At 58.0% G+C, this 26,607-nt stretch overlaps 1 protein-coding gene across 2 annotated transcripts in view; it reads right to left on the bottom strand.

Annotated features, from left to right (window-relative positions):
* NPHP4 (nephrocystin 4) overlaps nt 1–26,607 on the bottom strand; it is an 86,216-nt gene that overhangs the window by 37,076 nt on the left and 22,533 nt on the right. For both annotated transcript variants that reach the window (XM_037062098.1, XM_037062099.1), the window contains exons 8-12: nt 24,102–24,238; nt 21,972–22,153; nt 21,422–21,548; nt 14,998–15,180; nt 7,553–7,682 (exon numbers count right to left, since the gene is read on the bottom strand). In XM_037062098.1, the coding sequence (XP_036917993.1) occupies nt 7,553–7,682; nt 14,998–15,180; nt 21,422–21,548; nt 21,972–22,153; nt 24,102–24,238 (759 nt within the window). The remainder of the gene's footprint in view (nt 1–7,552; nt 7,683–14,997; nt 15,181–21,421; nt 21,549–21,971; nt 22,154–24,101; nt 24,239–26,607) is intronic.

Raw genomic sequence — 26,607 nt, 5'->3', positions numbered from 1 at the left:
GTTGGCAGGCAGTGCCTGCTGAGGGCGCTCACGGAGGGAAACACTGCCCAGAACAAACAGGCCTGCGTGCCACTGGAGGGCCAGGCTTAGGTTGCCGTGGGCGGGGCCAAGGCAGGCTACTGCTCTGTGACTTGGGGCAGCGCAGGCCAAGACAGGGTGGAGACCAGTTCCTGGGGGGGTGGGGGCTCTCCTGCTGATGTCCCAGGATGGCGGACAGCAGCTGTCCCCACAAGGCTGGTGGCAGAAGGACAGGTCACACTGCTAAAGGCATCATCAGTGGGACTCACAGGAAGGCAGTGAAGAAGGGCTGTGCTTGCCAGACCCAGGCACGGAGGAACTGGTCGGGGCCCAAAGGCACCCCAACACTGAGAAGTTGGGGCACACCCATCTGAAAGGCCTCGCCCAACGGTGTGGGGTGCGAAGTCGCTCCCCGGAAGGCTCCGGGCACAGGAAGCGGCCGGAGCGCTGGAGGAGCCCAGCACACATTCTCATCGGCCCCCTGCACGCGGCTGGTCTCTCGGCTACTGAGCAAACACAGCGGAATTTTGACACCACCAGAACATTCAAAAGCAAAATGTGGGTCAGGGAGATTCCAAGTCAGGAAACATAAAGAAGCAGTGCCCTCTAGTGGCTGCCTGCACACTGTCACGGAGCGTGAGGAATGGACCGGGCTCCCTTGTCATTTTATAGAGGAACAAAAAGGATAATTCGCAGCAGGAAACCAAAGTACCTCACTTAAAGTGACAGCGGCATATCATTAAGATTTTCAAAGGACCCACATAAGCTGGTAAAATATTGAAGTAAGAAATTCCCGTTGTAAGTTAAGCACCAACGAGCACTTAAGTCAGCTGCGCTGGGTCTTGGGAAGCAGTTCTCTTCCACAGCCGCACGTCCGGGGTGAGGGCGGCCGCACCGACGTGATGCCAAGGCGCCGGCACATCCCAATTAAAGGCACCAGATGCAACCGGGTTCCGTCCACGCAGATCTGGTCCCCAGCGGTGGCTGAGAAGCCGATGACGCCGCTGCCACCCATCGGCGGGGAGTTGAGTGCCGGTCCTTCCAGCCACCCTGAGTCCGCTCCTGGTGAAGACTTCTGCCCCTGAACGCTGAGCTGCAGCCTGGGCACCCCCCCACCCCGGAGGAAAGTGTCGCCCACGGCCAGTCATCCCACGGACGCCCATCTCAGGGCGACGGGATCCATCTCGGGCCCAGAGCTGCTGCCTCGGTGGGGAGGCCCGAGGGCACCTTGAGCACCCGCCATGCCCCTCGCAGCACGAGCCCTGCTCCGTTCCCGGCTCCCACTGGGGGTCGGTGGGGACGCCCAGAGGACGTCCCACCATGCAGTCAGGATGGGTGGCCCGCCCCCACGGCAACAGAGGGTGACCCCACCGGGCATACGGGGCAACGGCAAGTGAGGCAGCCCAGGGGGGACAAGCAAACAAAGACGTTCTCTCGGTGGGGCCTCCCGCAGCCTCCCCACCTGCAGCATCCCACGCCAGAGCAGACACGATTCTCTCTGCTGCCCAAAACAGCTCCTGCTTGGTTTGCTTGCTGTCTTTGAAACGCAGGCTCCAAGGGCACAGGGGCCTAGGCGTCCCCAGCACACCACAGACTCCCTGCGAGGATATGAAGGGTGGGCCGGGCGGCGAGGGGTCCACCTGAGAAAACTCGCTCCAGCCCCTCCGACTGAGTGGCGACCCAGTGGCGACTAACTGGGCCATGCCACCACGGGGCTCCTGGCCCAGACGGCCCTGGGCTGGGGCCGGCACTGGTGTGCATCCCCCAAGGACTCGGGGGTCAAAAGGCTCTCCGTGGAGACGGGCTGCACTGGCCCCCACCCTGTGGGGCCCCGTGTCCCCAGGAAGATTTCCGGATCTGTGTTTGACTGGACCGGTGGCTGAAAGGGGTATGACAGGTGGCCACGGCCCACCGTCACTGCGACCCAGGGGGGCAACAAGCAGTAATACCACGAGGACCGTCCTAATGAGAGCCAACGGCGACCGTGAAGCAGGTGCCCTGAGCCAGGCACCCTGAGCACTCGGACGCACCTTTCCACTGACCCCTCCCTGCGACCTGGAGGTCCTGGCCCATCGTTCTCTTCAGTCGTTTCTCCGCCTCGTGCCGATCCGGAGCGTCTCCTTCTGTGACCTTTCTCCTTTCTAGTCTCCCACGTCTTCCCAGTGACGTTCAATGCACAGCAAACGTCTTCCGGTCTGAGGTTTGCCTCTCAGCTCCGTGCGTGGAGTCCTCTCCCGCGGAGAGCCCCGTACCCGAGCGCACGCGCACTGCTCTATCTGCCCCTTCCAGCGTGGGCTCTGTCTGCCGTGTCAAAGAAAGCCTTCCGAGCCCCGAGGCCCTGAGAACCGTCTCCGACTTCTCCCCTGAGATTTCAGGAGTTCTGTTTCTCACATGCAGGTCTTTGCCCCGCCCCCCTTTGCAGCTGAGGAAACTGAGGGGCAGACGCATCACGCAGCTGGTCGGAGAGGGGCCGACGGGACCACACACACCCACGCCCCCCAGACCATGCTGCCCGGTCCGAGGGTCTGTCCACAATGACTGCGAAGGTCTGTCTCACTTGTTCTTGCTGCTCACCCAGTGTCCCGTCGTCCACACCAGCGGCCCAGCGCCATCCCGACAGGGCAGCAGGCAGCTGTGTCTGGGTGTCACCAGGAGCAGTGCACGGGGAGTGTCCTCAGCGAGGCCAAGTTCGTGCGAACCACCTGATTCCCCCACTGGTGTCCGGGAAGCGCATCTCTGAGTGGCCGGGCACTTACTATGCGTTGGAAATGGCTCCTGGGAGCAGCTGTCTGTACGGCATCCTCCCTCCATGGCCAGAGCCCCTCCCCCAAACCCTCGTCAACCCACGTTAGCCGACAGCTGGATCTTTCGGGGGGTGGGCGACACACTTCTAATGTAGCTTGCACTGCCTGAATGGCGAGTGACCCCAAGCCCTTCGCCCCCGTGCGTGCTGGGGACACTGGCTTCTCCGCTGTGAACCCCTGGCCACCTCCTGGGCCCGTTTCCCCTCCTGTTTGTTTACTAGTTCTTACTGATTTGGAGCAGCTCTTCCCATAATCTTCCTTTTTTCCTAATCTTCTCATTCTGAAGTTTCTAAGGTTTTGGTTTTTAATCCATCTAGAGTTTATTTATGTACGTGACGTGACATTGGACTGCCTATTTTCCACATGGGCAGCGTCTCCAGCACCGTTAACGGAGTGGTGCACCCGAAAATGCCCACGCCCAGGGGAACTGCGGTTGGAACGAGCAGACACTGAGCCGGGGGATGTCCTGGGGGACCCACGGGCCCCCCGCCGTCACAGCAGTGCCAGTGAGCGAAAGGGAGTGCGGAGGACCCGAGTTGGAGGGAGATTTGGAAACGCCACAGGCTGCCCTCGGAGACGGGGAAGGGGCCCGGGAGGCAGGCGGCCCCTGGAAACGAGAGCAGGCCAGGAGACGCGTCTCCCGGGGCCTCCAGAAGGCGCGCGCTGCCCACGCCTGGACTTCAGCCGAGACCACGTCGGGCTCCGGCCTCCGGCGTGTGTGCCGGGAAGTTCCTGCTGTTTTAGGCCACGCCGGTCCTGTCACCGTAACTACGGGGCGAGTCAGCAAACCAAGGCAGATGAAGCCTCCTGTCTTCTCCGAAGCGGTCGTGGCTCTTCCCGACCAGGCGATGTGTTAGCACAGAAACAGCGTCCTCCTGAAGAGGGAGCAAAGGCAGTGGGAGGGGACACAGGCCCCACAGGGCACGTGGGCCCAGGGGGTGTGGTCAGTGCGGGCCATGGGGCGCCCTGGGACACTGGCCATGCCCTGCGGGGGGCGGTTCCAACAGCCAGAAACCAGGGATGGCTGGCGAAGATGTCGGCTTCTGGCCCAGACAGAGCCACGGTCACTGATTTGTCCTGCCACGAGAGACAAATTTTGGAAAAGCTCATGAACTATATAAGACAAGGGTTTTCAAGAGAGTGGAATTTGGGCAACAAAAGAGAGGAGTCTTGAGGAAGACAACAAAAAAGGCCAGACTTGTGTGTTCAGTGAGTCTGCAGGTGGCAAGTCAGGAGGATCCGGGGGGCGGGGGCGTTGAGAAGACGGAGCCCAGAGCCCAAGGACACGGGACAGAGCACCGGGCAGGACGAGGCACGGAGCGCACTCAGTCACTCACGCAGGCCCCTCCGGGGCTCGGTGGGTAACTGACAGGAAGCCCCCCAGGGCGGGCGAAAGAGCACCCCAAACAGCGGCCGACACTCAGGTGGGGTCACACCGGTAAAGCTCGTAACTCAGGGCCACAGGGCAGAGCACTCACGGGGCCTCGTCGCACTGCGGGGACTGACGAGCCCCAGACCAAACGCGAATCTAAAAAACCTCGAGGGCGAGACCTGGAAGGACTGAACTGTCTCCTACAGAAACTCGCAGCACCCGGCACGGGAGCGCGCACCTCTGACAGCCCGTCAGAGCGACCAGGCCTGAACACGCGCCCGGAATCAGGACAAAACGCCTTCCAGACTGACCCGGAACTGACAGAGGAACGGAGCGAGCAGACGAGGGCATCACAATCGTCGCATCTCCCGCGTCGGAATGAGCGACACCTCGAACAGGCCACGTCACGCGGCTGACACAAAACAGACCCAGCGGGACTTCTGGATGTGAGACCCCTGGGGGCAGAGGGGGGCGCAGGGCAGAGGCGGCAGGGAAAGGAGAAACTGCCCGCACGGGACACGGAGAGCAGNGGAATTTGGGCAACAAAAGAGAGGAATCTTGAGGAAGAAACAGCAAAAAAGGCCAGACTTGTGCGTTCAGTGAGTCTGCAGGTGGCAAGTCAGGAGGATCCGGGGGGCGGGGGCGTTGAGAAGACGGAGCCCAGAGCCAAGGACACGGGACAGGGCACCAGGCAGGACGAGGCGCGGAGCGCACTCGGTCGCTCACGCAGGCCCCTCCGGGCTCGGTGGGTAACTGACAGGAAGCCCCCCAGGGCGGGCGAAAGAGCACCCCAAACAGCGGCCGACAGATGGGGTCACACCGGTAAAGCTCATAACTCAGGGCCACAGGGAAGAGCACTCACGGGGCCTCGTCGCACTGCGGGGACTGACGAGCCCCAGACCAAATGCGAATCTAAAAAACCTCGAGGGCGAGACCTGGAAGGACTGAACTGTCTCCTACAGAAACTCGCAGCACCCGGCACGGGAGCGCGCACCTCTGACAGCCCGTCAGAGCGACCAGGCCTGAACACGCGCCCGGAATCAGGACAAAACGCCTTCCAGACTGACCCGGAACTGACAGAGGAACGGAGCGAGCAGACGAGGGCATCACAATCGTCGCATCTCCCGCGTCGGAATGAGCGACACCTCGAACAGGCCACGTCACGCGGCTGACACAAAACAGACCCAGCGGGACTTCTGGATGTGAGACCCCTGGGGGCAGAGGGGGGCGCAGGGCAGAGGCGGCAGGGAAAGGAGAAACTGCCCGCATGGGACACGGAGAGCAGAGACGACGGAGGAAGGTGAAAAGAGCATCCGAGGGCCGCGGGACCGCGGGGGCCCGAAGACAGGGAGAGACAGACAGACAGACAGGAAGGAAGAAGAAACGATCACACTTTTTCCAATTGGGATAAACCCTATAAACCCACAGGCCCACGAAGTTCGGTGAACCACTACCAGTTCCAAGTCGAAGGGCAATTCTGGGAAACGGAGGAAGCAGCGGCGGATGGACCAGGCCATTGGCCCCTCAAACCCCGTCACAAGGACAGGCTGGGGCACCAGCAGGGCAAAGCCCACAGAGTGTCCCCCGCCACTGATCCGGGCCACCAGAGGGGTCGAGGTTGTCCCTCCAGAGTGCCAGTGGCTCAGGCCCCAAGCCGTGACTGCATCATTAACAAGACACAGGCCTGCACCCCGAGGCACCGGGCTGCTCGGGGCTCCCCACAGACACGGCAGCCGAGTCAATCCTATGTCTCTTCTGTCCTTCCAGCCACTTACTCAAAAACCAGAATAACTGTGTTTGTTTTCATCACAAAACATACCTATTTTTATCATCCAGAACTCTGTCCTCCTGTGCTTCCTAGAAGCAGGTATTTGTTATATTTTTAAATGTGACTATGAATCTGTCAAAGGAGAAAAGATACTACATTGAAAACAGAGAATGAGAGAGCAATAAATTCGACCCTTTGTTTAGGATTTTTAAACTACATGTTTTGTGCCTTCGGTGCATTCGACTTTATCAAATAAGGGTGGGGATTTATTCTACAGAGTCAGAAAACACTGCCTCCCACCCGCGCCTGCGAGGGGTTCCAGCTGACACTGGGCAGTTTCTCAGGGTCGGCAGGCTGCCTGGTGCAGAACCACGGACATAAGAGGCTTTTCCACGTGCCCTGGGGGGAAGCAGCAGCCCCGAGCCCAGCGTGGTAAGCACAAGACGCAGAAACCAAAAGCACACAATTACCACCCCCGAGTGGCTGCCTCCTGGAAAAGACCGGTCCGTTTGGGAACCTGAACGGCCTCAGACGTCGAGCCTGCTGCTTCCGCCCACGGCAAAGGAGATGCAACAAGACCAGGCGCCGGGAACTGCAATCTCAACTCGTAAAAATTCACTCCCCAACAGGAGGCACAGGCACCTCACCCAGCACCCAAAAACTGTGGCCAACAGAGGCTGGCAGGCCGTGCGGATGCCCGGTGGCTCCATCACAGGACGGCCACCGCCAGAGGAGGGACACACATGGAGCTCCCCTCCAGCAGCTCACTCGTTCGGTCCCTGGCTTCCTAACTCTCCAGCCACCTGTGAGCTTGAACATTCTTGCGGCCAGCGAGATCTTCAGATACTGAGCTGGGTCCGGGCGCATTCACAGAGAGCCTCCCCCACACGCCTTCTAGCCTCTGCACCCCTTTTCACTGCAGGGGGGCCTCAGGTCGGACGCTGGCTGGGTGGGCCTTGGGCACGGGGCAGGAGGCCCTGCACACCAGGTGCCGGCCTCAGCAGAAGGGGCGGAGCCGCCAAACAGGAAGCTGAAGCCCAGCTGCTTCTTAGCCACCTGCACCCGCGCGACGCGTTGCCACCAGGGAGCAACATCATCCTGAGGGCCGACCCTCTCTCCCTTCCTTAAAGCCACAGACTGAGACCACAGACTCCCACTCGTGGACAAGGCTGCAAGGATGCCAGAAACATTTTTAAAAAACAACAAACTCACGGCTGCATTAACAACGCAAGATGGAGCCAGCAGTCCATGGCTCTCAGCCCACCTCTAATTCTCCAGCCCCATGTGGTAGGACGGCCACGCAACGTGGCCGCTAAGTGTCACCGACAGAACCGTCCACGGCCGTGAGTCAGAAGCCTCCAGCAGCTGAGCTGACTGGGGGCAGGCGCGCAAGGCCGACTGCTGGTCTTGCCGTGCGTGACGCTCTCCTCGGCCACACCCCACCGTAAGCAAAGCTCAGCCACCTGCTTCAAACCACAGCCGCCGTGTCCGTGACCTGGCCCGCGCGTCTGCGCTGCATGGAGTGCCTTCCCGGGGACAGGTGGGAGCCGTGCTGCGGGCTTGAGAAGGCAGCTCCCTGCCAACACTTACCTGAAGGGGGCGTGGCCGTCTTCCCAGAGGGCCGCCGCTCCGGCCGGGGGGGCCCTGTGGGCACGTCCGGGCGTCCATCGGGGCCCAGCGAGTACTGGAAGTGCACTGTCCCCGACTCCACCTGCTTCACCTGCGATTGGCCACAGAGCAAAGAAGGCCACGCGGCCGTCGTCAGCGCCCTTTTATCGGGGTAATTCAACCAGGGGCCACTCGCGCTTCTTAGACTCTACCCAAGTAGGTTTCCGAGCAGAAAGCAATCCACCGGGGCCTTAAAAACGCTGGAAGACCACGGCATCACGGAATAACCCTCATGCATACAGGTATCGCAGCACTTCTGCGGTTCCGAATGTGCTTTTAAACTGACCCGTGAACACCGACTTTCCCAAGCCCTTCACCAGGCTGCCCCCTCGGGTCTGGGCTGGTCAAGAAGGGGAACCCGTGGCACCTGACTGTGGACACAGCTCCCTTCACTCAGTGCATCTCTGGTCACTCCCTCCCGTCACTGAGCCGAGTCCTGTCGTGTGGTGTCCCACGTTATCTACTCGTCGCCCACTCGGAGCATCGGGCTGTTTCCAGCGTGGATGAGAACCAGGAGCTGCCGTGGACACAGGTGTGCGCAGCGCCCATCTCTCTGAGCTGTTTCTCCCAGAACAGCCCCGTTGAAATGCATGTGTGTGACCCGAGCCCGCACCCCTGCTGCCCGCCCGCCTTTGGTTCGGACTCCGAGTCTGCCTCCGTCACATTGAGTCTCAGTAAAGCGGTCCCGGCTCTCCACGGGTTTCGGTCGTCCGACCTCACGGCGGGGCGGCCACAAAGAAAACGACGGCAGGCACCGAGCGCAGCGTGCCAAGTGCTCAGAGGGCAGGCCCTGCACATACTCTGTCAGACCCACTGCGCGGGGGCCTCTGTATACAGCAGCGATTTGTGAATTTGGCTTCCCAGCGTTTCATTGCCAGTATAGAGGCAGGAGGTTGATGTTTTTACACTCGACCTCCGGCTGTACCCTGCGGCCCCCATAAACTCACTCACACACTTTGGTGGTTCTGTGTCGCTGCCTTGGGATTACGGGCACAGGCGACCCAGTTGTCTGCGGGGAGAGCGGCCCTGAGGCCTCCTTTCCAACCTGCGCGTCTTTCACTCTGTGCTCCCGCCTGGCTGCACGGCCAGAACCCCCAGACCCCAGGGCAGCGCTCGGTGAGGGTCTGAAGGCTCTGAGTGCACCTCTACCGCCTGGCCCCGGCCCTCGGGGCGCGTGCGACCTAAGGGCTTTGTGAACACCCGGGACCAGGCTGAGGGAATTCTTGCTCCAAGTTTCTACACACACGGCTGTTAAATTGTGTCAAACATGTCCCTGCACCATCCCCACGATCCTACAGTTTTCCTTCTCTGGGCTGTGACCATGGCGAATTGCAGTTACTGACTTTCCAAAAGAACACGGCCTTGCCTTTCGGGGACAGACCCCCACTTGGTTGTGCTGTGTTGTTTTCCATGCTGTTGCGTTCGGTTTGCTGATGTTTTGTGAGGTATTTTGCATCTGTGTCCATCGTTTTCTTTCTCTGTTTCCAATGTCGGTGTGACACAGGCCTCGTGCACAAACTGGGAATCATTCCCATCTCCCGTTTTCTGGAAGGGGTTTTCTAGAATCGGTACCGTGTCTGCTCTAAATGGTGAATCCACGGTGAGGGGCCCAGACACTTCTTCTCCAAAGTGTTTTTTAACTCTGATTTCCATTTCTACCGAAACTGACTTCCGGTTTCCCACTTCAGCTTGGGGGAGTTTTGACAGCTGGTTGTTTGGGACAGACTGGCCCGCTTCGTCAGCGTCGTCAGACTAGGGCACAGAGCTGCTCGAAGTGTGCGCGCCCCCCACCCTTTAACGCCCGTGTGGCCTGAGGCGTGTCCTCCTTTTTCTTTTCAGTGTCACTAGAGGTTTATCAATTTTATTGATCTTTTCAGATGATTGGTTTTGGGTCTTTTGGTGTTCTCCATTTTTTTCTTTATTGCTTTTCTGTTCTCAATTTCGCTGACTTCTTCCCTTCGCTTTATTATTTTCTTCTACTTGCTTTAGATTTATTTTGTTCTTTTTCTAGTTTCTAAAGGTGGGAGATTCAATCACAGACTTCAGACCCTTTTCCTAACATAAGCACTTAACACTATGGAATTCCACGCAAGCCCACGTTGCCACATCCCACAAATTCTGATACACTGTGTTTTCATTTTCATTCAGTTCAAATATCATCTTCTCCTTCCTTGAGGTCTCTTCCTAAACAATGGGTAATTCAGAAATGTGTGGTTTAATGCCCAAGTGTCTGATTTTTTACATTATCTTTGTTATTTATGTCTAATGTAATCCCATTACAACCACAGGATGTATCTATGGTTTCAATTCTTTTCATATTGTTAAAGCTGTGTGTGTGTGTGTGTGTGTGCATGTATGACCCAGGCCATGGTCTCAGTGTCTCCATGAGTGTCCCATGTGCACTGGGAGAGGACATGTGTCCTGCTGGTGGTGGGGAGGCTCTTGATGGATGTCACTCAGACCCACTTGTTGGTGATGACGGGCAGCTGTCCTGTGCCTCAGTCACTTTCTGGCTGTGGGTGACGCAGCCCACTCCCAGGGGCCTGAAGAAGGCTCAGACCGTCCCTGTGACCCGTCCACTCCTCCTCTCAGTTCTAGGACTCCCGCTCACCATGTCTGAAGCTCTGCCTTCTGTCTCAGACGCGCACACCTGAGGGCGCTGGATCTTCTTGGTGAACTGACTCTTTCACCTTCGGCAATATCCCCGAACTCCTGGACATTTCCTGTGCTCCAGAGTCTGACCGGGCCTCCACCCCAGTTCTCTCTGGCTCAGTGTTTGCACATGACGCCTCCCGGCCCTTCGCTACCCACAACCTGCGTCGCTGCACCTGCCGTGAGCGCCTGGTGAAAGCATCCGCGTGGACTTGAGTTTCCTGTACAACCTGACAGTTTCTGCCTTCAGATGGGCGTGTGTAGAATGCTCACATGCCGTGTCACCGCTGGTCTGCCAGGACCCGGGTCGCGTGTCATGTCACCGCTGGTCTGCTGGGACCCAGGTTGCGTGTCATGTCACCGCTGGTCTGCTGGGACCCAGGACTGCCATCTGTAGTCATTTGTTCCTGTGGTTGTACATTCCTCATTCCTGCTTTCTCCTTCCTGCCTTCTTTGGAATTATTCCATGTTCTCCATCTAGTGGGGTTTTCACTGTCTCTTTGTACCATGTTTATAGTGGTTGCTCGGACTACTCAGAATCGGTATTTTATTACTTGAAGAGGAATGTGGAAACCCGATCACCACACAGCTCTCTTTACCCTTCCCCTTTATTTTATAGTTGCCTACATACATATGGTAAAGCAACTATGTATGTCCCTCACTTACGTGTGCACATGCATGTATATACGCACATATATCACAAGTCCGACCACTGTTATAAGTGCGGCCTCANGCGTGTCATGTCACCGCTGGTCTACTGGGACCCGGGTTGCGTGTCATGTCACCGCTGGTCTGCTGGGACCTGGGTTGCGTGTCATGTCACCGCTGGTCTGCTGGGACCTGGGTTGTGTGTCATGTCACCGCTGGTCTGCTGGGACCCAGGACTGCCATCTGTAGTCATTTGTTCCTGTGGTTGTACATTCCTGCTTTCTCCTTCCTGCCTTCTTTGGAATTATTCCATGTTCTCCATCTAGTGGGGTTTTCACTGTCTCTTTGTACCACGTTTTTAGTGGTTGCTCGGACTACTCAGAATCGGTATTTTATTACTTGAAGAGGAATGTGGAAACCCGATCACCACACAGCTCTCTTTACCCTTCCCCTTTATTTTATAGTTGCCTACATACATATGGTAAAGCAACTATGTATGTCCCTCACTTACGTGTGCACATGCATGTATATACGCACATATATCACAAGTCCGACCACTGTTATAAGTGCGGCCTCAACACCAAACACAAAGCAGAGGGAACAGACATCATCTGTCGCCCGTTCCTCGCCCCGACCTGCCAGGTCCCCATCGAGCAGCCCTTCTCCGCCGTCTGAAGAAAATCCCCCCAGGGACCACCTCAGAGCGCGTCGGCCACCCATGCACGGGCTCAGGTCCAGTTCACCTGCCAATACCAGGTCTGCCCTTTGTCTGCACACAGATGCCCGTGTTCTGGAGTCTTCCTGCTGCTTCTCTGGAATGCCGCTCCATCCCTCCGGCCTCTACAGTGTCCGCTAAGGAACCCCCGGTCACGTGTGGCTGTTTCTCTCCAAGCGACGCGTCCTTCTTCCAGGGCTGTGTCCAGCACTTGGCCTTTGTTTCCAGCGCTTTGACTGCGGGGGGTCTGGGGAGAGTCACCTGGCATTTATCTCCGGGTGCACTGAACCTCTTCGGTCTGAGGTTGGCGTCTTGTCCCAAACGTGGGAGGTTTTATGCCGTCATTTCTTCAGACTCTCTCTCCTGTGTCCTCTTTCTCCTCCACGGGCTCCGGAGACGTAGGCGTCAGCCTGCGGCCACAGGTCCCCAAGGCTGCCTCCCACCGTGTGTCTCTCCGAGGCCCAGGCTGGGTAGATGCTACTGACTGGCCGTCGAGTTCAAGGACTCCTCCACCGTCTCCATGGAGCCCGTCCGGTGGGCCCTCACTTCCCTTTCCAGTTCCAAAATCGCCACCTGCTCTTTGCCATCTCCCCGCAGAGACTTGCCACTTTCTCGCTGGTTTCAGAGTGTCTGCGCCCCGCCCTGGAGCACCGTTCCAACGCCTCCCTCTCTCGCTCCGACTGCTCCCACATCCGAGTCACCCCGCGTTCTCTGCTGACCGGCTCTTTCCTCCGCGGGCTGGGCTCCCCGGTCCTGCGTCCGCCCACTGAGTGCAGACCGTACCGTGGACATCAGAAGAGGATGCAACTCGCAGTCACACTGAAATCCCGTGGAGGAGGCTGGCACTTCTGCTCACCCAGGAGTCGGCCCAGTCAGGTTCAGGGCACGGCTTCCGACTGGCCTTTGGGGGTCGAGGTTTCCACGCCGGTCTGACTTTCAAAGCCTGGGCGACGCTTTCCAGCTTCTCCAGCACATGGCCCACCCGAAGGGGACTCTGGGACTGGGTGGCCGTCCGTCGCATGGCTCAGTTCTCTAAGTCTCTGGTGTGCTGTTTAGGGTCCGGTTGAGGGAGGTTAGGGTCAGCCTGAGGGCTAACCCAGCATCTCTTAAACAACTTTACGGGGTTGCGTCCCAAGCTCCTCCCTCTTCTTGACTCCCCCGCCCCCCCACCCAGTGCTTTCAGTTCCCTGGCCCCTTCCCATCCCCTGGCCAGAACCCCTGTGCTGGTGACTGCAGCTGAATCTGAGGCCCGGCGGGGCGGGCTGGGGGTGGGGGGGCAGAGACTGTATGTCTTTAAAGACGTGCGAGGGGTACAAAGGAGCTGCAGGACCATCCGTCATTACTGGATGTCAACAGCTGAGTAGCCAACGTGGGAAACTGCGCACTGAGAAGCAGCAGCAGAAGCACAAACTCAGGAAACGTGGTAAATGCCACGGTCCAGCCAGGAGCTGAAGGGCTGCCTCTGCGGACACAATCTTTTGAAGACAACTGTTTGCTCACGGGAAAAATACGTAAATTATTCAGGAGAGAAAACATAATCCCAACATACCGCTTACCCTTCACAGTAAGTAACACTGAAATAATCACAGCACAAACCCCCAAACTCACTCAGCCAACAGTCACGGTGCGTCCCCCACTCGTGCTTTCCGTGGACTGACCACGGCTACTCCCACTCACCTGCAAGCCCCACGGACTCGGGGTGTTTTTCCCAAGGGGGTGTAAGAGAGTAAGGTGAACCAGCTGGGGGAGGGGCAGAGGACAGGCCACCCCAGTGTCCAGTCGCCTGACTTAACAGACACAGGTACTGTCACCGACGCTGGCAGGTACAGGAAGGAGCGGGGGGGGCTTTTGGAGGGTGGGGAGTGAGCCAGATCCGTGACCACCTTTAGCCCACCATCTCTGGTGAAGGTGTGCTCCCTGATGGGGGCAGCCCCCCCTCCCCAGGAGACTCAGGGCGGGGTCTGCAGGCATCTGGGCCAGGCCCTCATTTAGTGATGGGGGGGGTGGGACGGGACTGTCACTGGCCAGCAACATGCAGGGCAATCGGCCCAGAATGTCAGCAGGGCTGACCCGGAGACACTTTGACCAGAAGTGACAGTCCTTGTGAAAAATGGCAGCATCGGATGCACCCGTGTCCTTAAGACGGTCAAACCTGCACAGAGTCATGATGGGGGTGCAGGGGCACGAGGAGGCCAAACCCAAGTGCGGCGAGTGTCCACCTGCCTGCAGGGGCACGAGGAGGTCAAACCCAAGTGCAGCAAGTGTTCACCTGCCTGCAGGAGAGGCCGAGAAGAAGGAGAGGACGGATGACAGACTGGCCTCGGCACAGGCCTCCCCCTGTGATGTGGCGGTTTTGTACGGAGGGCTCCAACCAGACCATGCGGGAACGCAGCGGAACGTGGTCCCATAATGAGGGACGTCCTTCACAGTAACAAAAGCTGCACTGTCCACTGTCCCCCATGCAGGTCCCCAAAGCATTACCCAAATCATACATAACAGCGCTGAAATAATGTTTGTTGCTGGAGTCAGCACACAGGTGACACACTGAAATAACAGGGACCCTCCCTTTCCCGAGGAAAAATGAGACAACCGAGCCCTGCTGAGACAGGCGGGCGCGTTTCGGGGACAGAAGCCGAGGAACCGGATGGCAGGCCCGGATAGGATGCCACCAGCACACCAGAGCCAGGGCAGGGGTTCCCCACAGTGTCTGTGGCTCCCTGGGTCACTACTGGCCACCCTGCAAGGCCCGCAGTGAGCCGGGGACAAGACCCCTCACTCGCACTTCACCTAGCTGTGCCCCACTTTTTCTGTGCTCTCTATACTGTGGTTCAGAGAAAGCTTCCTTTCAAAAGTGGATTTTTCAAACTCTGGCTGTGGTCCCACCCTCTTTCCAGGGCTGGGGAGAGCCAGGGGCCAGAGAGTGTGAGTGACAAGCCCCAGGATGAGCTGGGCTGCACACCAGCCACCTGGCTCCCTCCCCAGCCCTCGTGCCACGGGGGCCCATCCCCCAGGGCACCACACGTTTCAATGTCCTTTTCTAAAAGACCCACGCAGCCCCGCAGCCCCGGCGTGGATCTCATTGCAAAGGGCATACAAGTAAGAGTCACAGCCCTGCAGGTCACCTGAGAGAATGATACGTGGAGAGCAATGTGAAGACCCAAGGTCAAGGCGGCCTCTGTGAGCTCACAGCTGACTGCGACTCAGCAATCACACATGGTCAAGGGCATACCCACAACAAACAAATTCTCCTTGTGAAACGTCAGCAAACATACTTGTCAACCTCTGAAAATATAGGGACTTGCCAGAAGCTCATGGTAATAAGAGTCATAATTACGAAGTATTAACGACTTACCTCGTCGGAGCTCATGCTGGCTGGGGGCACCTTATACACCAGGCAGTGCAAAGGGTTGGGCTGGATCCCGCCCTGGAGAGGCAGCGTCACGCTTCCGGAGCTGGCTTCTGGCGAAGGCTTCCAAACGGCCCAGCGAACCGTGTGCGTGCACGCCAGGCTGGCCAAGGAGGTGACAGAAGCCGCCTGGAATGGAACCAGAGCACATGGCGTGTGAGCTATCACACAGCCCCCGCAGGCGGGGAGAGCAAGGGTGCTCTCACCAGGGCGAGCAGGGGGCCGGGCCAGGGAGCCTCGCGTCCATTTAGCACAGGAAGGGCCGAGGCAGAAGCGGGACACAGCACCCCACAGCAGCAGAGCAGGGGGGCTGGCCTCCTGTTCCGAGACCCTGCTGGCCTGGCCTGGAGCCGCCACGTGGAGGAGGCCACGCCATGGGGGTGACGCGGGAGGAGAAAGGGCCCAAAGGTGGCGGGCAGGCCCATCACTGTGAGCACAGCCTCGCTCCCTGATGCCCCCAACCCCCGCACCCACCCTGGAACCCCACCATCTGACCCTCTGGGATGAGGCAGGCCAGAGAATGGTGCATCCTCACTGTCCCGGAGCAGCCCAGGGGGCGGGGCCCTCCATCCAACTGTCCCTCTGACCACCAGCCTACGGCAGGTGTAGTCACGGAGGCAGGCAGCCTCGGAGAGGAGTGGAGGCCCAGGCCAGCCGAAGGGTGCAGGGCGCCTCCCGGAAGGGAGGGGCCGGGGTCTAGCTGACTGCAGCTGTGTCAGGAGCCACTGGAAGGTGAGGCTCAGGGTGTGGGGGGCCCCCTGACTCCCTGCATCTCTGGCTGGACACAGCCATACCACACCTCATCTGCACTCGGCCATGAAGGGCTGATGCGCACACGCAGAAGGCCCTGCTGGCTCTGACACGGACAGCACGTGCGTGAGCAGGTCCCCACAGAGAAGAGTCGCACATCCCACCCAGGCCAGTCTTCTGGCCGTTCCTTGCTGGGCAGTGCTCCACCCTGCCATACCCTCTACGTTCTTGCGGTGAAAGCACCCCGAATGGGCACGTGGCTCTGAGTTCACCTCACTTCCCCGAGTCCCCGTCATGGCTGGACCTCTAACCACCCACTGACCCCTGACTGGAGCCAAAATCCAGATCCCAGGTGAGGCCATGGCTACCCTTGGCCCCAGTCACAGCGGTGAGCAGGCAGTGGGTCTCTCCCTGCCCTTCAATGAGAAAATGCCCACGTCCCAGGAAGGCGAGCATGAACTTGGCAAAGAGCAAGCCCTGAGCACCGCCTCCGCCTGCCAGAGACAAGGGTACGTGGGCCTCCCCCGGCGGCGGCTGACGACGGCACAGACGGTCCTGGGCAGCTGCGTGTCCCAGTGACGGGCTGGTCACAACGCCACTGCTTTTTAAGAACTACAGCATTACAAATGTGTTCAGGAAACAGGCCTCCAAAATTAAACTGTAATTTTAATTACAGTTTAATTAAACTGGGCTACTTGGGTAAACAATCATCTATAAAATCCAGTGTATTGCAGAACCAAAATAAAATAAAATCCAAGTTTCCATGCTATTTGTGTAACTCCTCTGGTTTAATTTTTCAAACTAGGTGACTCTGACCCCTAATTTCCCAGTTCCACAGTTCCTTGTGGCTTTCTGTTGGCGGTCAGCGCAGCTCTCTCCTGGGTGGAGGACCTTCCGGGTACACGTACATCCATTTTGCGTCCTTTGCTTCCTCACCCCCACCGGGAAGAGGCGCTCAGTGAGTCGGCCCTCACAGAGACGGCGGAGGGGCAGTCAGGGCCCTGGGGCGATTCCTCTCCGAGCAGGCAGGTGACACGGCAGCAGGACCCCCCAACAGCCCCTCCCCCAGCTCTGAGGAGGAGGTCAGTGCCCCTCGCTGGCCCGGGACAGAGCTCCTCCGATCAGTGGCCTCCAGTGGTTGGGATCGGATCTGCTACTTTCTGACACCTTATCCTGCAAATTGGGTTTGATTTCATGCAAGTGGAAGAGAAAAAAATTCTTTGATTTGTTTCCATTAAGGCTTTTAATTAGAAGAGCAAACAACAGGCAAAAGGCCAAAGGAGCGTCCCTGGACTGTGGGCCAGGTCTGTCGTAGAGCACAGGTGTCACCTTCACAGGTGACACGCAAACAGAAAACAACACCAGACCCCGGGAAGGTGGCAGTCGAGGGTCCCGCCGGGCAGTGCATGGTGGCCCCAGGCGACACGCCCACACCCTAACCCCCAGACTCTGTGCCTCGTGGATGGAGTTAATTAGAGTTGTGACTGAAGACAGCGAGACTGCCGGGGGCCCTAACTCCAGGACCGGTGTCCTCAGGAGAGCAGCACAGAGAGCACTTCGAGGCAGAGACACAAGCAGAGGAGGAGCAACACGGCCAGAGGCTGCAGGGTGCCCACCTGGAGGAGGCAGGACACCGCCCCCACCCACACCCACCCTGCCCTCCACCCCACCACCGGGCTCTGCCGACACCCCAGCCTGGGCACAGCAGAGCTCACTTGGGAACGGCGGCCTCAGACTGCGCAGGAAGAAATGTCCGTTGTTTTCCACAGAGTTCACGGCCATTTGTTCCAGCAGCCCCAGGAAACAGACTGAGTCCCCTCGGCTTGTCCTCAGAGCAACCCGCAACTCACTCAGCAGCAAGTTAGATACCACATCACTTCACGAGGCTGATGTTCCCTCCGCCCAGGGCCCCACGCTGGCCTCCAGGGCCCACCACACCGAGTCCGGGCAGTAACACACTGCAGGGGTGACAGGGCGGGGGGAGGTCGCTGCCCCTGAGACCACAGCAGAGACAAGCCAAGGGACGAACCCCCAGTGGGGGCCACCACACCAGGGGGCTGAACACAAATGGATAGACACACACTGTGCAACGTCCCCAAAGATCCCTGGTATCACACAGGTCAGAGGAATGAAAACATCACCAGGAACGAAGAGCGGGGAGAAGTTGAGGGAACCGTATCACAGAGGGGGGAGGGCAGGGAGGCAGCTCAGGGCCCTGGGCCAGGCAAAGGCGTGCCCGCATCCACATGGTGCAGACGTGACCACGACATGCCCGTGGCCCTCACCACCGTGGCCCTCACCACCGCCGGAGAAGGCTGACCGCTGAGGGGCTGCAGCCCCACTCGGTGGGTGGCCCGAGGCCATCCTCTGGAGGGCATGCTGGGCTGGGCACAGGCACATCAGCTCTGGGGACCCAGAACTGGACAGTGGACAAGGGACAAGGTTCTCTCCAGATCACTGGTTTCTGAACATCCTGAAACCCAAGGGGGAGAGTTAGGAGAGAAAGAGGGGCCCGGGCCCAGGCCTGGGCCTCTCCTTCTTCCTGCGCCTCCCTCCATCTCCGACTGAGTCCTGCAGAGCCCTCACCTGCAGGGCTCAGGTGTGGGTGCCTGGCCCCCCTTCCTGGGGCACTGCCCCTCCACTCCACTCCATGGCCCGTGCCCTCTGCCCCGGAGCAGCGACAGTCCAGGGCGGGGATGCACACCAGGCAGGCCCCATCTCCCACGGCAGCGTCCGGGGGTCTCAGGAGAAGCAGCTCTCTGGTTGAGATCCCCGCCCGGTGACACAGTGAACGTGCAGCCGTGAAAGCCGCACCCCGCCCTGCACCCCGCCCTGCCTCCACCGCGCTGAGCGATCTAGGCCACAGCAGGAGAGGAGAGGGCGACAGACAAAGGCTCAGGGCGAAGAGGGGGAACACAGGCGGAGGCCATGGACAGGACTCAGAGCACACTCAAGGACCGAGAAAACACTGACCAGCTCACCTTGAAGTCCAAGCCGCACTCGTCACGCGACAGTGCGGCCACTGGGAGCAATCAGTGAAGGGGACCTGGGCCTCTCGCTTATTTCTTACAGCTGCATGGGCGTCTGTAAGCATCTCAAAATATAGCTTAATTTTAAAACCATGTGTGGCACATTCGACTTTATAAAGTGCTGGTAATTTCTTTAAATGACTCACCACACAAGCAAAAACATAGAAACTGGAAAAGCCCTGCCTTGTTAAGCTGGAAGATACTATAAAGAGGAAAACCTCACTCACAATAGCAGCACAGAAATTACATGTCTATGAACAGACTTAATGAGAACTGTTCAACTGTTTAAAATCTGCATTTGGAAAGCATTTTTAAAAACCACTCCTGAGAGACACAAAAACAGACGGGAACGAATAGAAGGACACCCCTCCTTCTGGTCGGGGCACCAAAACACCCCCCAGACGCCCAGCCTCCCCAACCTGTGTCACAGGTGCTCGGAGAGCAGAAGGAAGAGGTGGAGGAAGTCGGACGAGGGGACCAAAGGGGGCTGGACGGCGGACTGGGGAAAGCAAAGGAGGGGTCGGCACACAGCAAGATGCAGCCTCGGGGAACAGCCGAAGGTCGCCGTGGATAAGGCCTGGCCTTTGCCCAAATTCTGCGGGAAAAATTAAAATGTGGGTGACACGTGGGTAGTGCTAATTAAATGTCTCTGCACCTTGTGTCTGTTCTTGTGTTTTGTAAATTATTTGTTACATAAAATTTCTGGTGCCATAATGTGTTCGAAAGTAAGGGCTAAAATTATACCACAAAAAACAAGTATCTAAATATAAATAAAAAAATAAGTGAATTAAAAAATTAAAACAAAAGGTTTTCTTTCTTGAAAGTGTGGCCCCAAACCATGGGCACACATTACCCTTGGCAATACACAGTTCCCGGTCTGAGGAGCAGGGAAGAGAAGACTAAAGAAAGTGCGCACAGCCGGAGGGACGTCACTGCATGACACGCCACGCCCACCGCGGGAGTCTCACCGGGGAAACGGGAGAGGAAGGAACAGAGAGACTATCTGAACAAGTAATGACTCAAAACTTTCTCAGTTGGAGGAAAGACATGAATATAAACATTAAGGAACTCCAGGCAAGAAGGCCCGAAGGGACCCACACCAAGCCACACGATAACCGAACTTTCGAAAGACAGAGAATCATGAAAGCAACAAGAAAGAAGTGAAATGTTGCATCCGTACGGGATCCGCCATCCGATCGTCAGATTTCTCCAACGAACTGCATGACCTGGAAGAAATGGACAAAGTCCCAGAAACACGAAGTCCACGGAGACTAAATCACAAAGAAATAGGAAATCGGAGCAGATTAACTCCCAACAGAGAGAATCAAATCTCCCAACAGAGAAAAGCCTTGGACTTAGGGCTTCACTGGTGAATTCTACCAAACATGTTAAGAACTAATGCCAATCCTTCCCAAAATCTCCCCCCAAAATGAGGGGGAGGAGACAGTTCCTAGCTTCTTCTACAAGACCAGCATGACCAACATTAAAGCCAGAGAAAGACACCACGAGGAAGGAAACCGCAGAATGTCCTGATGGACACAAACACAAAAATTCTCAGCCAAAGACCAGCAGACAGAGTTTGGCCACGTGGTAAAGGGGTTACACGCCCTGGCCAAGAGGGCTCTGTCCCTGGGCCGCAAGGACGGCCCGGCTCACGACAGCTGACGGGTGCAACGCGCCCCACGAGCAGAACAGAGAGGGAGGAAAACCATGCCATCTTCTCCACCGACGCAACGAAATCCAACGCCCTTTTGTTATAAACACACTCGACACCAGAAGAAAACAGCTGCAACGTGATAAAAGCCACGTGCGAGAAGCCCACCGCCAACATCCCACCCCCCGAAAGACAGAGCCCTCCCCCTCGGGGAGGCAGGGCGCCGAGCTCCCGCCTCCACTCAGCACAGAGCCGGGAGAGCAGCGCAGCCAAGGAGGAGGGGGACTTAGACAGGGAACCCCACGGACGTCGCTGAAAGACACAGAAGGAGACAGGAATACATGAAACCACCGTGTGCATGGACTGCGAACCTTAACATCGTGAACATTGTCACATTCCCCAAAGCCTCTGCAGAGTCAGTACTACCCCTATCGAAATCCCAGCGCTGCTCGTTGCAGAAATAAAAACCCCAACCCAAAATCCACACGAACTCGGATTTGGGCTTTCCAAAGACTGCGCCCATGAAGTCTTGCGGTCGAACTCTGCAAAACCACGGTGACAACACAGGGCATGCAGAGCTCACTGGGAGAGGCCGTTGCCACCGGTGCAGACTCAAGCCCGACCAGGCTTAGTATCCCTTGAAAAACGCAGCAAATGGCTTCGTTTTTCCAAACAATCACGAGCCTGATCATTACGAGTCCCTGCTATCGGGAGGCACCCTCCAGGACGCGCATCGCCACCAGTCAGCATCGCACGGCACACTGTCGGCGGGGAGACGGAAGGGCTAAGCTGCCCCGGCGATAACAGGCTTCCTACAGCCTGCTCCTCGCGGTCAATGGGCTGCCAACGTGGTCACGCTGCCACAGCGGAGCCATGTCAATGGAGACTGGCTAGGGCTGCGGCCGGGCGGGGCCTGGACCGGCACGACGGGCCTTACGTTGCCGTCCACTCCCGAAGGGCTGCTCAGCACGTACTCCAGCTGGAAGACGATGGCGAACGCGGGGTGACGGACCATCTCAGGGACTCGGAGGCGGCTTCTCAAAACCAGAGCCTGGTTCCCGGAGCTGCCACAAGAACACACGGCAGGGGCACGTCAGGCGGTGGCTCCCACTGCCCCTCGCCCCTCCACCAGCGTCACCACGCCAGCACAGCCAGCCCCTCCCGGGCAGTGCCTCTGAGCTCCTCTGGGCACCACAGTGAACACTTTCTCCAGGCCCTGGCGCTGTGTCGGGAGGCAGGACCTGTAGGGCCAGGTCTCCCAGGAGGCTCCAGCCCCAGGGCCAGCAGCTGCAGCCCTCGGAGGTGCCTCTGGTTCCCATCCGGCCTCACAACACTGAGGTCTGCTCCCAACGGGCACAACGTGGCGAGAGGAAAGGCAGGCACCCGGGAGGGACCACACTGCGCGTGTGAGAACAGCTGCATTTCACGTGGACGCCTGCTCACTCCTCCTAATCCCCGGGGCTGGACTCGGGGCCCTGGGCAAATACCTGGCCTTGGAAGAGGAGCCGACTTTCCTGCTGAAGCTGGCAGAGCGTGTCAAGGCCACCTCCCGCTCGGGCACCAGCACCATGACCTGCGGCCGGTGCACGAAGCCCAGACCGCTGTGCACGCCGACACACAGACGCCGCTCCGAGATCTCCAGAGTGCCACCATCCAGCAGGCCACTGCCCTGGAAAAGTACAGGTCAGCCGGATCAGGCCTGGGCAGAAGAGGAAAGGGGCTCTCCGGCCAAGTTCCCAGGGAGGGGCGAGCAGAGGGGGGAGGCCGTGACAGAAGTTTCAGCCCTTTCCAGATCACATGGAGCTCCGTTAGAAAGAGTCCCAGCGAAGGACAGAGAAGTCAACTGCTTGAAACTGGCCAGGCACAGGGCACCTGCCGGGTAGTTGGGGATGTCCTCAGGTAGCGTGTTCTTCTCCAAGCAATGCACCTCAACATACCCCTCAGACACCCGATCACCAGGATCTCGCCCTAAATCTCCAAGGTTGAGCTGCCTTTCTCAAACTAGCCACCAGGGACCTCAGCGCTGGTCCCAGGGCCAGGGGTCCGAGGTGCGGGAGCCCCTGTGGAGGGTGGCACTGGCCGAGGCTCCTGGCCCAGTGGGTTTCACGGCCTCAGCCCTCTGCAGGGCTCAGACCCTGCAGACCTCAGGCAGACCGGCAGTGGAGAAGGGGACCTACTCAGGCAGGAAATCATAAGCCAATATAAAAGGAATCTGCCCCAAAGTGGTTGCAGGATATTAAAGTGTTTCATCTTAAGAAAAAATGTACAGGCACTCTAACAAATGAACCAGAATAGTCCTCCAGGCTATTGCTGTTGATTAAATTATGGGATTGCAGGAAAACGATGCCTGAATCTCCAAGCATTCCTCGCTGCCCATTCATCAGGCAGAGCAGACCTGGGCGCTGCCTGAGTCCTTGAGTGAAGAGGACAAACGGCGGAGGCGGCGGGGTGTCTGCCGGTGAGTGGGCAACAAGCACCAGTGAGCACACCCAATAACGCAGTTTTATGGGAACGTACACAGACAGTGAGCACACCCAATAATGCAGTTTTATGGGGACGTACAAAACTCAACGACAGCGCTCTCACAGCACGGCCGCCACCACAGAGCCGGCTCTGAGCGGTGAGGAAACAGTGGGGACCGCAGAGAGTGTGGGAAAGGCCACTTCAACCCCCTCTGCGGTGTTTGTTTCAGATGGGACCACATTACCGGGAGCTCCATTTTCCAGGAGACTACCTCGCTGTGTGTGTGCGTGTGTGCGTGTGCGTGTGCGTGTGCATGGTTAACAACTGCTGACTGCCCAGGCTGTACGGCAGGCACTGACAGACATACAACCAACAAATACAAGACTGGCTGCATGCCAACACTTGCCCTCCCAGTGGGTACGGTGCTGAGCCACTCACGTCCCCACCCCTGGTGCACACACAGCCACGGGGACCAAGGCCAACCAGGAAGCAGGTGAGGAGACCAAGTGTTCTGTCAGGGGTCTGGCTGGAGGAGGGGGCCCTCGGCGGGCGGGTCCGCACTGAGCATGGAGGACGAGCAGGACAGGGAACTGCGTGCTCAGAGGCCGTGCTAGGCACAAGGCGTCACCCCAAACTACAAGGCGGGGACAAGGCTCCGTCATGTCCAGGGAGCTCCCCACAGGCTCTCAGGTGAAGGGCGGATGGGAACATCCGGATGGGAACACAGCAGGCTGAACCTGACAGGTTTGGGGGGTACCTGACAGGTTTGGGGGGCACCTGACCAGGTGTCTGCTCAGACAGGGTTAAATGACTGGGACTCCAATCTCGCCCTGGACAGAGCCGAATACCCTCGAAATGTCCTCTGAGGGTGTCGATTATTTCACGCTTTCCCTACACTCATTCGGTGACTCATGTGTTAAATGGGGACCAGCTGAAGATACATCCAAGATAACATCAGCTAATGTTTCCAAATGACATCACCTTCATCACTGTCAAAGTGAAGACAATAGTCTAGATTGTCCGTCTTCCGCCATGGAGAGGGACAAGACAGGACCGGGTCCCCAGTGCGGGGACTGCGCCCCCCCCCCCCCCCCGGGCAGTGTCAGAGGCTCCGCTCTGCCCTTGCCATCACCCCTGCTGACCAGAGACAGTACCTCCCGGAAGTGGTCGCTGGTAAGGAGTCCCAGGAGCTCCTCCTCGAATTTCTCCAGAGAAGGGTACAGCGTGACGAAGACATCGTCTAAGTACCAAGTGACCGACCTCTGCAGGCGAGGCTTCCGGAGGGCATCACCTGCAATGAGGGAGCATGAGCGGGTGGGCGACCCACGGAGGCTCAGGCCGTGGAGAGCAGCCCTGCAATGGGGAAGGCGGGCCCCGGTGCCAACCTGACAAACACAACTTGTGCTTCAGGTCCGAACCCTGGCCGGGCCTCCTCCAGGGCCAGTGTCGTGACTGGCCATCCAAGAACAAGAACGACAGGACACAAGGAACGCCCACTTCCGTCAGAACAGCTCCCCTCCCGCACCTCCATCCTCTCCAACAAGAACATGGCCCCCGAAGCCGTCCTCGCTTCACCGTGCTGACCTCGAACCCCTGGAACAGGCGGCATCCTCAGCCGCACACGGGGACAGACACACAGCACAGTCTGGGCTGACGCCACAGGACGCAAGTCCCAGTCCTGACCGAGACGTCCTCGGACCCCGAGCTCCTTGAGCACAGAAGGGGACACCAGCTCCTGGCACCCAGGCCAGCATGTGGTAGAGCAGGCATGTGAAAGCCCTCGGCTGCGAGGGGGGCCCTGTGTGTCTGCCGGCGCAGGAGGAGGCAGGCACAGCCAGCTGCTTCCCCAAAACACCCAGCCTCGTGGTGACCTCAGGTCCCCAGCACTGGGATCATCCTGGTTCTAGGCCTCTCGGTCCCTTAGAGTTCTCACGATCACTCAGTGATGTCTGTGCGAGGTCTTAGCTCTGAAAAGGGGATGCCAACGTTCACAGGGTAAGAACTGACACAAGACTCGGCAGCAGTGAAAGTGCAGGAGAGTGCCGTGCTGTCCGTGCAGCGGCTCCTGAGCGCCCCCAGCAGACAGACGCATCTGCCTCCACCACGCTGGTGTCGAGACACGAACTCCACACGCAGCCCCAGCCGGGCACTCTGGTGGCTGAGCGTTGTCCCCGACACCAAAGGGCTGTGGGTTCAATCCCCGGTCAGGGCATATGACTAGGTTGTGGCTCACTCCCTGGTTGGGGCACGTACAGGACACAACCGATCAATGTTTTTCACAGGGATGTTTCTCCCCCTCCCCCCCCTAGAATCAATACACATGTCTTCAGGTGAGGATTTAAAATGAAGTATCCACATACACCCTCTGCCCAGTAATGCCACTTTTTGAACCTATTCGGCAAAATAAGCAAGGCATTCGTCTGAGCATTATTTATAATAGAAAAAAGTGAGAAACAACCAAATGTTCAAAAATGGAGAATTTTAAATAAAATCTTAAAAAAAAAAAAAAGCCCTGGCTGGTGTAGCTCAGTGGGTTGAGCACGGGCCTGCGAACCAGACAATCACGGTTCGATTCCCAGTCAGGGCACACGCCTGGGTTGCAGGCCAGTTCCCAGCAGGGGACTCCCGAGAAGCAACCATACACTGATATTTCTCTCCTTCTCTCCTTCCTTTCCCCTCTAAAGATAAATAAATAAAATCTTTTTAAAAAATGGGGAACTTAAGTAAGCTTCACATCCACATAAAACGGGAACAAAAATCAAGCGGTTACAGGTCATTAATGATCACAAAGTAACCATAATAGTGGAGAGAGGAAAACTATATAAAATTGCCCACTTGCTGCCCATTCTACTTAAACACATGCATTGACGTGTGTGCACCGCAGGTGGTAATCACGGGTGATTCTATTTCCTTCTTCACGGTTTTGACACCCTCCCCATCACGAAGATCCCACGATGTCCAAGTGTCCACAGCAGCCCCCAAGGACTCAGAACCGAATGCAAGTGCAGCTTCCCTCACAACAGGCCGAAGGTGGGACAACCAAGGTGCCCAGCACGAATGAATGCATAAACCAAACGTGGTCCGTCTGCACGATGGACTGTTCATCGCTCAGCCTCAGAAAGGAAGGCCATCCGGGCACACGCTACAACAGGGATGGACTTGAGGAGGTGGTGCTGAGTGACACCGGCCAGTCACTAATGGACGAGTACTGTACAATCCCACTTACGTGAGGTCGTTAAAGGAAGCGAATTCAGAGACAACGTAAAATGGCGGGTGCAGGGCTGGGGGCAGGGAGGAATGGGGAGCAAGTGTTTAGTGGGGACAGAGTTTCCGCTCACAAGAGGAAGAAGCCACCCGAAGGCCCCGGCAGATGGGACCGGGAGCAGGTCTCTAACCCCTGGGGCTCGGTGGTTCACAGTGCACCCTAACAAACCAGGCTGTAGCCAGGCACTCTGTCCGCCTCCAGCACTCCTGCGGGCATTGGGGGGTGGAGGCTGGGAATGTTCTCAGGTGGCCGTGAGACCCTCCGCTCTCCCCCAGAGCCCATCAGTGCTGTGAGAAGTGGGCCCAGACCCCGGCACATCCATGGCTTCACCAGACCCCATCAGGGACCTTGGGTCCATTCCAGAAAAGGGGCTCTGGCTTCTGTTTATCAGTCGG

This window comes from Sturnira hondurensis, unplaced genomic scaffold (genome assembly GCF_014824575.4).
Source record: "Sturnira hondurensis isolate 20B ecotype Veracruz unplaced genomic scaffold, ASM1482457v3 Scaffold0013931, whole genome shotgun sequence".
Lineage (NCBI taxonomy): Eukaryota > Metazoa > Chordata > Mammalia > Chiroptera > Phyllostomidae > Sturnira > Sturnira hondurensis.
Note: the sequence above shows the minus strand (reverse complement) of the source record. Positions and strands in the feature narration are given on the sequence as shown.